The sequence below is a fragment of the Protomyctophum parallelum genome, assembly GCF_964188405.1.
Source record: "Protomyctophum parallelum genome assembly, chromosome: 14".
Taxonomy (NCBI): Eukaryota; Metazoa; Chordata; class Actinopteri; order Myctophiformes; family Myctophidae; genus Protomyctophum; species Protomyctophum parallelum.
In genome coordinates, this window is record NC_139709.1 from 26,582,513 (window position 1) to 26,595,889 (window position 13,377).

The 13,377-nt window shown below is 41.8% G+C and overlaps 1 protein-coding gene across 1 annotated transcript; it reads right to left on the reverse strand.

Annotated features, from left to right (window-relative positions):
* Nucleotides 1-782: 782 nt before the first annotated feature.
* Nucleotides 783-13,377, reverse strand: LOC310871210 (solute carrier family 12 member 9; the record flags this gene model as incomplete). Its single annotated transcript, XM_083782701.1, has 14 exons — nt 783-1,712; nt 2,159-2,305; nt 2,846-3,020; nt 3,418-3,610; nt 5,326-5,450; nt 5,679-5,764; nt 7,306-7,463; nt 8,662-8,773; nt 9,229-9,336; nt 9,595-9,796; nt 9,961-10,067; nt 10,164-10,301; nt 10,757-10,891; nt 13,179-13,377. The coding sequence occupies 14 exons, from the start codon at nt 13,375-13,377 to the stop codon at nt 784-786; spliced, it is 2,814 nt and encodes a 937-aa protein (XP_083638827.1). The 3' UTR covers nt 783.

Sequence of the window (13,377 nt, forward strand, 5' to 3'; positions counted from 1 at the left end):
CCTGGATACCCCATCCCCTTTTTGAAACCAGTCCCCTCGTCAGGAAGTGCCCCTCCAACTGAATCAAGTTCCCTTGATTAGGGTGTTGGGTATAAAAATAAAAAGTTTGGAAATGCACTCGCCCTCCTTGTGCAGAAACAGGAAACAGACACCATTCGTTGCCATGCGATACATACAGAGCCCTTGTGAACATCAGTTGGAGCATTGTCTATTCTGCATCAGATGAAGATTGTTTAGGAGCAGTTTATTTATCATTGATTTGTGGTGGTACTCACATTTGTAGGTTGCGGTTCTGTCCCCTGCATAGTTGCATCTATTATGAATGAAATGGCCAGCCTACAGCCTAGTGCCTTGTGCCTGGAACTAGTGGTCCAGGCACCTAGGCTGGTATGGGTTTGAGTCCCGATCTAGTCTAGACCAGTGTCTCTAGACTATAGAAACTGGTTTTATTTATATTTTCCGTAGTATGTTTATGCAGTGTATTTATTATGTGGTGTAACTTGTGATGACTATTATGAGCATATACTGTCCCCTACAAGCAACAGTTTAAGACGTAAGATATTCTTCAGTATTAATACATCAATCTCAGTTGCTGTGAAAATCTAAAGCTGACGTGAGAGTATCATTGAACAGCTCTTTGGTGGCCATCTTATCTGTATTTACACCGTTCTCTTGAAATCATAAATCACAAAATCTGTGCTATAAAGGATGGTGGTTTATTTTCCTTACTGACAATACACACATTTCAAAAGCCGATTGATGTCATACATAGTCCTCAGGAGACTAGAGTTGTGTGGTGACCACAGGAGTGATTCCGTGGATGAGCAGTGTGGGTCCCAGGTCTCGACTCAACAGTTCCAGCTGTTGCAGGTATGCCTGGTAGCGGTTTGTGTCAGCTGGTGGGTGAGGCAAGTACAAGAAACGCACTGCAGGTGGTGGGGCTCCATGCTGACGAATTAAACAGTTGACTGCAGAGATGTATTCATCCGTGAGCTGAGCAGCGTTGTTGGGGAACCTCTGTACACCATCCTCTACTGCCTCCTCCTCCTGCTCTTTGTGCATGCCTTCCTCCTCTTCTATCAACTCTACTTCTTTCTCAACTTGTTCATCAGGTTTCCTGCTCCCCGTCTCATTCTCTCGTCTCCTCTGCCAGTGAAGAGCCACCACCTGGTCCCAGGCCACAGTCTCAACCTGGGCTGAGATCCTAAGTTCCTTCAGCATTCCCCTCAGCTTCTCCTCCTCCTCCGCCTGCAGGCTCCAGCCAGCTTCCACACACAGGAAGAGGCGGAGTCGAGTCTGCTTCCAGGCACGGGACTCGTGTAGCACGGAGGCCAGCTGCAGCAGGAAGAGTGAGCAGGTGTCAACATAGCCACAGTTGTCTGGTCGAAGGAGGTTCAGAGGCCACACATCAACAAATGGCCCTGTCCTGCGACTGCGGGCCCAGAACTTGTGGCCTGACCCCACAACCTCTTCCCGGTTTAAGTGGTCAAAGTAGCGGCCAAGAGTCACGTTCTTCCCCATTTTGATGGCATCGGCGATCACAGACACATATTCCTCTGCCTGGAGGTGTTTGGTTTCCTTCCTCAGATTTGGGAAGGACAGCCGTTGTTCTCCATGGACATTTGTTGGGCTCAGGCTTTTGCCTTCCAGAAGGTCTTCTGGGGTACAGTCATCATAGAAACCTAGGACAAGTGTGTTTGGCCTCATCCCACCTAAAGGTTGCAAGGTTTTTAATGTCACATGCACTTACAATAAAGCTGTGGCAACACTACAGGCAATGAAATATTATATATATTATAATATATATAAGTGCAATAACAAATTATTATAAAGAAATATATAAAAATATAATAAACAATTGTCAAGATAGTTATATATATTATTGATCTGGGGGGGAAATTCAGTTAGGGGTTAACTAAGTATCTTGCTCAGGGACTCTTCGACACATTTATTAACGTAGTCTGGGAGGGCAGGGGGGTACACAGGTGACCTTCCGATTCCCGACTCAGCTACTGTACTGCCATCCATACAATTTCAATATGTTGCAAAAACAACCATGTTTGTGAGGGTGACACGCTGTACACAAACACGTCAAGTGAAAAACACATACACAAACAAATACACACATTTCTGGTGATGATTTGGTAAACTTGCTCACCGAAGCCAGTGATGAAGAGCAGGTTCTGGACTCCGTGTCTGACAGAGTCAGCCAGGGTTAGGTTGACAAAGGCCTTGATGTTCAGATGATCCACCAATGACAACCACGAGTCATAACAGTTCTGCAGAGGGTCAGTAGGCAACCCATCTAGAGGACGACCACACGCACACACAGACAGACACGTGTCACCAAGTCTCATGTAGTCAACAGTCTTTTTGTTCCCCAAGATAAAACGGATCCTTTTCATCATTTTGACATTAGGACAGGTCAATGCAGATGAAGGTATGCCATCATGGAAAATGGCAAATGGTCTGCAATGCAGACCATTTGCACTATATAATATAGTCAGCTACTATAACCCCAAAACACTTTAATGTGCTACACATTCACATCCATGGTTGAGGCGGCCACACATGGCCACCTTCTCATCGGAACGCTGAAGTCCTTAAGTTAACTGTACTGTGAAATAACCGGTATGAACCGGAGTCTACAGACTCTACAAAATGAACAAGATTCTCCTACCCATAAGGGGTCCTGCAAAAACAGTTATCACTTATATCGACATAACATGATTTTTACACTTTCATTTGTTGATAAATAAAACAAAAACAAGATTTTTAATTATTCTATTAATAAAATAATTAAGAGAAGAGAAGAAAATATCGATAGTTGCAACCCTACACTCACCCAGTAACCCCAGCTGTACATGGCCCAGGACAAAGAGGCCACTTTTCTTCAGGTCATTGATAAAGGTGATAAGACCTGTAGCACTGCGTGGATTAGCTACCATCAGCAGCAACTGAGGTCTCCAGAACTTGACATGGTCCTTTCGCACATCTAGCATCAATAAGTACTTGCGCACCTGAGAGAACAGAGAGCATGAGAATTGAAGTATAATACAGTATTGTTATTCAATGTATATCGTTTCTGTCGAGCAGCAACCTTATAGCTCTATTTAAATTGATGACCTACAGTACATTGTCCTACAAGAGTGTCGTGCAAGCAATAGCAGATATGCAAGCTGACACTGTGTGAGCTTATAGTTTTGCCATTTTCACTATTTCTTTTAAACATTTGAAAGCGAAAAGTAAACCGCTTGTGACCAACTAACTAAAATTGATCCATTGGGACACAATGTTTCTCCATTTCATGAAAGTAACAGTTTTGGACATACAAGGTTTCCAGCCAACAGCGACAATATTCTAGTACTACCGGTAGCTACACTAGAATGTACATGCTGCATGGAGTCTGTACTGTACCTGGTGGAAGATAAGGGCCTGGCTGATGTAGCCCCAGTTGTTGGTGGGACAGAGGTAATGTATGAGCAGCAAGAGCAGCAGCATGAATGCTATGCTGGCAAAGGCATAGATTGCACTGATCAGGAACATCATCACCAAGCAGCCCAAGATGCCGAGGACACATGTATGCCATGTGAATAAACGGAATGAAGGTCTAAACGTCAGAGGGAAAGAACAGTTTATTAAAATAAGTGTCTTTATATTCCCATAGTAATCATTGCTATAGAGAGGGTTTGTTCAATAACTGCTCCAGCTCAAAAATACATTTTCAGATTGGGATACAGATTTCATCCTATCAGGAAAAGGTAACTTATACAGGACAAACAAGTGGAATAAAAAAAACACACAAATGGGTTCTCTTTTGATTGGATAACATTGGCAATCCACCTGATTTTTTTTCCTGTTTACTAAAGAGCTGTTGAGATGGGACCCCTGCTATAACAATGATTGGCAACATGAAGCTACTGTACATGTAAGTATACAGTGCTGTGTGAATGGTTACAAATAATAATTTCAACACTCAAATGATGCATTTTCTATAAAGGTGTTTCACCATTTCCCACTTCTCTCTCTTGAATGTCTGTGGCTTGACCTACAGTAAATTAAGGAAACAATTATTCTTGCTGTTACTACTGATACATTGTGGCCACTGTTTAGAATCTTTGTTGCCTGTAGTCTCAACACAAATAAGAGTTTTATTGTATTTTCATGCTTCCCTGCTGGCAGGGCACTGGTCAGGCACCCAGAACTTGAGGCAAGTAAATTAACTCTATGGGAGCCAAACCAGGGCAAAGCCAGGAGGGGAAAGCAGCGTACCACCTACGTAGACATACTGCAGCGCAACAGCTTAGCTATTAAACAACACTACCTTCACCTACACATATTCATATGTATGTTTATATATGAATATGTGTAGGTGAATGAATATATCTAAGGACAACATGAATGTATGCACTGTGTAGTTAGACAGATTTCCATCAGTCTACAACACGTGCACCTAAATATGCAAATTGACTCCAGGGGTAGGGCCCGACAAGCCTATGGCTTCTCCCTAGGCCTTTTTCGGATATTCGACAGGACATACTGTAAGCAACGGACACTCAAAAGTAGGAAAAAATGGAAACGATATGTATGAACTGTATGTCCACCATTCCGAAAATAAAACTGAACTGAACTCAAAACCTGATGTTAGATAGGAAATTGTGGAGGGTAGCGATCCAGGAATTCCGAGTTTGTGTTTGCGAACGCAGTGAGCCACTTACTATGACAGCAGGGGCTGAGTGTCTGTGTGTCACGCTGTGTGTGTGTGTCACGCTGTTACACCACCGGCCCGCCACCAGAGGGCGCAGCTGTGGCACGCACGCACGCACGCACACACACACACACACACACACACACACACACACAGGGCGCAGCTGTAGCACACACACACACACACAACCACACACACACGAGCTGCGTTCGCTTCACGCGTTTGCGCGTCTTACTTGTGTATAGGCTAGACCTCACTCTCGCAGTAACTAACATGCTTAAAGGTATATTCAGTGATTTCACTTAATTCAAATATCACTTATTTTTTTGTTTTGTTGTGATAATCCTCCCTACTATAGAGTGTGCTGGCCATATAAGGAGTTCCTCCCTGTCCCCAGTTAACCCCTGGGGGTCAAAAAAACGTAGGTTTCGTTTTTGACTCTCTATCCTGATTGGACGAAAGGCTGGGTCCCACAGCCAAAAACGAAACCTAAGGTTTTTTGAGTGAAATCACTGAATACACCTTTAAGAAAAATAGTTCCTGTTTACAATGAACACCTAAGGAATGTACAATTTATTTTTATCCACAGTTATGGCGTTTCTTTAACTCTATTGCACCTGAAGTTGGGAGCCGACGCCCATTCCAGGGCCAAACAGGCCAGGTTCACAGCAGCATAGACCAGCAAGAAGAAGATTGTTACAATGCCAGCGATAGTGTTCAGTTTCCCAGAGAACAGCACCACCTAATGGTAGGGAAAATCAACCACAAATCCAATGAGCATTAGAACTCAACTGAATAAGTAATTAAAACGAGTAAATAATATGCATGAGTTGTTGCATGAGCCATGTTAAAAGATAGGGAAGGTCTGACTAATTGGATCCAATGAGGAGTAATTCTAAACTTCATGATACACAAGTAACTGAAAACTGCCAAGTGTAACTGTTGACACATTAATACTATACTACTGTACCTGTGCTAGGGCCCAGGAGATGAGAACTGAGGCCCAGGGGTTCCCACTAAGAGACGTTTTCCTTGCAAAAGCAAGGAGGACCCCACCTGTAGACAACACACAGTAAAGTCTTAGCCTCAGTAAAGGCTTGTGTATGACGATATGGTTTCTTTCGTTTTGGGTCAAATGGACTAAAAGCTGATAGTCTGACAGTTGACTATTGATCCCAAAGCCAAAAAGTACTACTTAAATCATTCAACTTTGGTTTATTAGTAATTTGTGCCAATTCATTTTCCTGCTATGATTTAGCAAAGTGTCGACAACATGACATTTTCACTATTGATTTTAGTTTTCTGTCATAGCCCCCAAACTGTGGAATGAGCTCCCTTCCCATGTGAAACTGGCCCCCACCATCGAGACTTTTAAATATCGCCTTAAGACCCACCTGTACATCTAGGCTTTTAATTCCGTTTGAGAGTTCTGTGTTTTTCTGTGGCTTTGTTATGTGTCCTTTTCTACTGTGTGGTTTGTTGGCGTCTTTTGTTTTAGCTTTATAGTGTATTTAACTTTCTGTACAGCACTTTGTAAACCTTGAGTTGTGAAATGTGCTATATAAATAAAGTGGATTGGATTGATTACAAGTTGTATGCATTACTTGAATAACATATGTCCCACCTAGGCCTTGAAATTACTGCAGACATCTAGCTATTCTCAGTCTACAAAGAACTGCACAAGAACTAGCTTGTTGATATGCGTTTGGAAAAACCCTCTTGATACATTTCCCTGATCTAGATGATGCCTGGAATCTTTCAATTTCTCACAGCCTGTGTTGGATAGAACCCCCAAATCACCGGGTTTCAGTACATTCCGTCCAGTGCAATTATACAAGGTCAAATGTTCTAAGGTGAAAGGTGCTGTCTGTTCTATGAAAATGAGACTTCTCACATTAAGACGCAGGCCTCTTATTTGCAGCAGATGGCTTGCCACAATTAAAGTATTTACTCAGCTTCACAATTATACTTTCATCCTTGTGACAGACTATTTTATTTTAATCACTCAAAAACAGCTGGTGACAAGATGGCTTCAGCTGCAAAATACATATTTCTCCTCAGTTATATGAAGATCATTCCTGTAGCCAGATGCGTGACGTTCTGGGTGCTGTGCATGTCAAGTGTCTTTTGGCCCACTTCCCCTTACCATCCATGATTCTAACACATCAAAAATAGACATTGTTGTCCATTATATTTTTGTCAAAACATAGTGGTTATCTACTTTCTCCATGGGTTCCATTTAATTGTTTTATAAATAATTCTACCAGTGCCCAAAAACAAAACCTTTAGTCAAGGCTCATAAGAACCCTCTTTTGCCACACCGATGCATGGAAACAAAACTGTCCCCATATATGGGGGACAAGGGGAGAGCAACGGACTTGAACTCATGCTTCCTTCATGCCTGAGTGTCCAAGTTGCTCCTTTACACCTGACAGGGGGGAGTTTCCCTGGTTGGACGTAGCGCGTGGAAGGAACACGTTATTCCAACCAGTTCCTTTCCCCTCCATCAGGCACCCCGGCTGGCCAGGGGGAGGCAGTTTAACAAAACAACAAAACTGTATATTAGTGGAGGAAGCCAGGCAGAGAGGGTATCTCACCAAACAGACTATCTTTGGACAGGGCGTAGAGGACCCGAGAGGCTCCTATGAGGTTACTCATAGCCGCAGACATGGTGGAGGAGTAGATGCCTATTGTGACCAGGGGCTTCCAAATGTTGATATCCGCCAGGAAACTGTAGTCTTTTTGGAGCAGGCCACTAGAGAGGATGAAGGACACAACTCCAGTGAGAACTCTCTGTATCCATGTTGAGCACATCTCTAGACAAATAATGGATTACATCACTGACATTACATCACTGAAGTTGTTCTTTTTCAAAGATATTTTTGGTTTTTTTCTGCCTTTATTGATAGGTTGAAAGTAGTCACCTGCAGACAACTATTCCACAATCTCCGAATGCTATATAGTCTGGAACTACACCTCCCGAAATCAGAGTAAGGAATCTGCCATTTCTGTTCACGAAAATTATCTTAGTTTTTTATTTTCATTTCTGCTAAGCAACATGCTTTTCTATTTATATTAGGATACATTTGCGCGACTGTAAAGACGAAACGGAAGTGGCGAGGAGGCTCCACTTACGCTTTATAGTTTACTCATGACAGCGCTTCCATTGCTCCAGACTGTATGATGGAAGCATTTGCAAACAGTCTGGCAACGCGAGACTAGATTGAAAGTAATCTGACAGGAAATGGGGCTCTCTCCCCATGGGGAGAGAAGACACGTGGCAAAGGCCGTCGGGATCAGGAGTCGAACCCGGGGCACACCGTCAGGCTGGCTCAGCACTTCACTTTGAAAGCACTTCACTTTGAATGAATTATATATTTGTGATCAGCACTGTCTTGGTTGCATCTAGACCATTGTCAAAAGAAAAATGAATAGTGGATTACGGAAAATGATGATGTTGTACTGATGTCTAAGAATGTTACCACAAATTAAAATGTAATTCAAATTTCCTGTTGCATGTATCAACTAATCAACTAATCAAATCATTGATCGACAAATGTAACATTTTAGTGACTGAATAATTGGATTTATCTTGTAAATCATCGACAATGGATGGAAATGAGAAAGTTAAATACAGTATGTATGAGAGACCATGTTCAGCCGACTATGTTCACGTAACATACATTGTCTCGTACAAAAAAAACATTTTATGTGCCATTTAAAACTTCACCTATTAAGTAAATGTGCATCTTATAAACAGAAATGTTATGTTTTTCACTGCAGGGTGAACATATAAAACATTTTCAGGATGTCTGTTTGGTTGCACATAACTTGTGATGTAATTTCATGATCCTAATTAAATTCTATAGATGAATAAAACATAATAAAATATTGACAGATTAATCGTTTGAGAACAATTGTTAGTTGCAACCCATGTTGCCTGTGTATCTCACCGTTCACAGGACGAAGCTGCAAGTAGAACCATCAGATTGTATGTAATGAAGGTTATGACAACCGCAGCAAGTGTCCCTCTTGGGATAGAGTAGCTGGGGTTTTTAAGATCACCTGCACACAAATATACCTCACAATACTTTATTAACAGTTTGCAAAAAAGCAAAGGAAAGTATAGTTCAATACAAGGTCTGCCAAGAGGGTTGAAAACCCAAGAAAGCCTATGGCTTTTTTCCATTAGACCCAATATATTAGTAGTAGGCCTACTATGTCCCAATTCTTTACTTTTACTAATTACTAGCATTTGTTACTCGTAGCTGTATCTATTTTTTCCATAATTGTCCCGTTTCATAACTTCTGTAATCCCATGACAGCTGCATTTCTCCTGTGGGATCAATAAAGGAAGGAAAGGAGTCAGGAAGGTCTGTCTGTCTGTCTTTCTCTCTCATATCTGTATGTAAATACGGACAGTCTCCAATTCCCCCATGAACAAATCCCTTTGTCCATCTTTTCACCCAGGGCTCATATTTACAAGTTATTGTCATGACCTACAGTATCAGTCATCTCACCTGACATGTTGGACCCGGCCATGATGCCGGTGCAGCCATTGAACATGACAGCAAACACTGTGGTGAAGCTCATCATGGCTCCAGTGGTGTAGTCCACTGTGTAGTCAGCTGGAGAGAGTGGCAGGGTTATTTATAGAAAGGAAGACAGCAGGGATAAATAATATTCTCCATCACCACAGCCTTCTCTTCCCTATAGACTGCATAAATACAGAGCAGGTCAGAGAAGACAAGTCAAGGCCAATACAATCATGTGGGCTATAAATAAGTTCTGTACAAACCCCACATTGGTTGAATAGACGCGTAAGCGCATTCACAGACATGTATGAAATACCAAATCAATGCATGTAAAAGAATAAGAACGCTTACGCCATAGGTTGCTCTCTAGGGTACGGAGCTGAGGGCGTGTGTAATTGGCACCGATTTGTCCTGTAGCGTTGACAAATCGGTGAATGGGCAGGATCACACCCTTTGGCTTCACAATGAAGAAGCTGATCAAGACGGAAGCCAGCACAGTGGTGACAATGATGACGATGACAAATGTGGCTTGGGCATAGATGTGAGCGCCCACCTGAAACGACAAACCACTTTCTCTGAGTAAAAACAGAGATGTGCTAGTCTACGGCAAAAATCATTGTTGTGTAATTTAAAAAAAACAGAGGAAAGAAAGGAAGAAAAACGACAGATCCCACAGATGTTCCTTTACTACTTTTAAAAGACTTCACTGAGCCCCACCAGGCACACGATGAGACACAGGAAGAGCAGGACAGTGCCATACAGCACATGCCACCAGTATCCAGACGGCAACACCTGGTAAGGACCTGCTAGATTTGCCTCAAAGTCTGAAGTATTAGTTGGGGGAAAAAGACAAAGTGTGATTAAAATGTGAGTACATGTAAATGGACAGCCCGCTTCCCTTTGTCCTCCATACACCTTACCTTCTGGTATGGCAAAGGTGGTGGTGACAGCTTCAACCAGTCCCAAAATGTAGAAGGCACTGCCACACACATTGGCAAAGAAAAACATGATCCCAATACTGCCACCAAACTCTGGGCCCAGGGCTCGACTAATCATGTCTGAGTATCCAAAGTGAGAAAAATCACAGCTGTGAAGGAAGTTGGAAATTGAGAGCAGTATCCTCACTACACCAATAATTCATAAAAATGCTGTGCCTACGCAACACAAGAGCTTAGATTAAGTGGGCGGTGATACATTTCAGTTAGAAAATATTCCAAACATAAAGGGAAAAACGCTTGAGACAATTATTTCCCCTGTAATCTCTCTCTGCATCTTATTTAAAATGATAAATTAAAATACATCAATGTATGTGAGCGTAGGTCTAAGTGGAAGGGAAAAGCGGTAATGGTAATCACACGCCACGCTAATATTTCTGTCTTTTAATGTCCACACACATTAAAGTCAGTCTGAGCAGTCTTATGTCAGAGTGAAAGATGGAGACTGAGATGTAGGCCTATTAGAGCATGCCTCCTGATGCACTCTTCCTGAACACATTTTCTAAGTTAAAGGATACAATAGGCCCCTCCAGCAGCTAAAGCTCCATTGGTGGATATAGCACAAACAGACAGCACAGTCATGATGATGATGAAATATGCCACCAAGAACATAACAATGGATTGGTAGAGTCCCGCTTGTCCTACCACAAATCCTAAAGAGAGACAGTCAGACAAGATTAAATGGCGCCACGTACGTATACTGAAGGCATAGCTTTTCAAGCTGCTACCAACAATTACTTCACACCGGGAGAAAAAAAAGAAAAAGCTGCTACTAACAATTACTTCACACTGGAAGAAGATTAACTATAGCAAAGATACCATAGGGATAATTCTAGCCCTAGAACGGCTCTTGTTGTTACATACAGTATGTACAGTATTTCACATACAGAGCCATAGAACACGCTCCTTGATTTGTGGTAGAACGTTAACATGTGCGGCATAAATGTGATAAATGCTCCGTTTGTACTCACCCATTAAATTATTCCAAAGACGTGGAGTGAAAAATGGTCCTCTAGTTTTATATCCATGTGAAAGTTCTGGCACAAAACGCGTATTTAGTGAATTATCTCCACTTTTTCAAGAGATGCACACGGACATCTTTCTCTCCGCGCGAGGGGGGGCACTGGAATATCGATGAACCGATTTTAGATACTTCCTGTTGTTTACCAAAGACGTCATCACAAATTGACCAAGGAAACACAAAAGTTTGGGTCACACAATTGGCAGGTGCTTTGCGATAGGTGCTGGGTAATTAATCACACCACCTGCCAATTGTGTGACCACAAACTTTTGTGTTTCTCCGGTCAATTTGTGATGACAACAGGAAGTATCTAAAATCGGTTCATCGATATTCCAGTGCCCCCCCTCGCGTGGAGAGAAAGATGTCCGTGTGCATCTCTTGAAAAAGTGGAGATAATTCACTAAATACGCGTTTTGTGCCAGAACTTTCACATGGATATAAAACTAGAGGACCATTTTTCACTCCACGTCTTTGGAATAATTTAATGGGTGAGTACAAACGGAGCATTTATCACATTTATGCCGCACATGTTAACGTTCTACCACAAATGAAATCAAGGAGCGTGTTCTATGGCTCTGTATGTGAAATACTGTACATACTGTATGTAACAACAAGAGCCGTTCTAGGGCTAGGATAATTCTAGCTAGAAATAGTTGTTCAAACTATTGAACATTTGTAATTTAGTGTTAGGCCTACAAAACGAACAAAATCCCACCTCATAAAAGAAAACTTAAACGACAGCATTATTCATGGAAAAGTATAAGAAAGAATTACAGTTTTGGTTTTGTATACATGATGGTACAGGTACCTGCATTCCAGAAACTATAGTTCAGGTGGGAAGCAGGAAATCTGTTCTAAAATGTTAATAACTTCTCTGATCATTTGAAATAATCCAACATTCTGAGTTTGACCATGATCATGAACATTTTCAAGTTTACTTTACAAATTCAGGTTCAAAATATTAGAAAATATATAGTCAAATATTTTTCACAGGTGAGCTGACCAATCCAGCTTCCTGGGGTCCAACTTGTCCTAACAAGTACAGCGGTCAGAAAAAAGGAAGAATTGGGCACACAAGAAAAATAACTAAGGAGTGGTAAAATAAACAAAATAATTCCTTTATTTTAATGGATCAATATTGTTATAGTGTCAGTAGTTAACTTAATTACACAAAAAATGCAACACTTCTTGAATTACTTCTGCAATTATGAATGTAATTAAACTACCAAGCTACTGCTTCACTAGTCCCCTGCAAAATGTCAAGCCTACTTTTAGATTAATTCTACACTAGACCGTGGGATCAAATCATAGGGATAGGATGACATCGTTTTGTTTGTTTTTTGCTGTTGCTGATCCGGTCATGGTGCGGACACTGCGTGCATGAATGTGGGTGGGTGTGCGGTGGGTGTGCGGTGGGTGCAATCCACCGGATACAGTAGGCGGACACGCACACAGAATGTGAATGTGAACAGCAGCACTGATTGAGCAGTAAATAGAAACCAGCGGAACGTCTGATCATCATGACGGCGATGAGTCTGACGCGAGGTTAATTATACAACAACAGTTACAACACACTTGTGTAGTGAAGCTGACAAGCTTCCCTGTTCCCCCTCACTCAGGCTCACTGTATAGGCTTTTCCCTTTTTACCTCCTATGAGGATTTCCTGTTTTGACTATAGTTGATTAGTTGTGTATATTCGTGCGTCTCTAAATGTTTTGATGAATTGAAAATGGTGGGCCCTATTAAACAAGTGTAATGCTTTTGTCGTCCACTCACAGTTAACAGTTTTTATATTGAGTTGTAGGCCTACTTGAAATGTACTGTATTTGTATTTCTGTTAATAAATCCAATCAATCACTAAACTGCAGGCTGATGATGTCCCAAACACTGGCCAACAGTCATATATATATTTACTCACCTATTCGTAGGAAGCCAACCACGCTAAACATAGACAGGAAGGTCGGAATAACCACTCCAAAGATTACGCCAAGCTTCTTTGGTGTTTTGCCTTGTGGGCAACAACGACCGTCTTTTTCGACAATCTCTCTGGATGCATTTATAGACTCCCTGCTGAGGGTGAGTCGATAGTTAAGAAGTGGTGCTTTTTCATCTGCCAT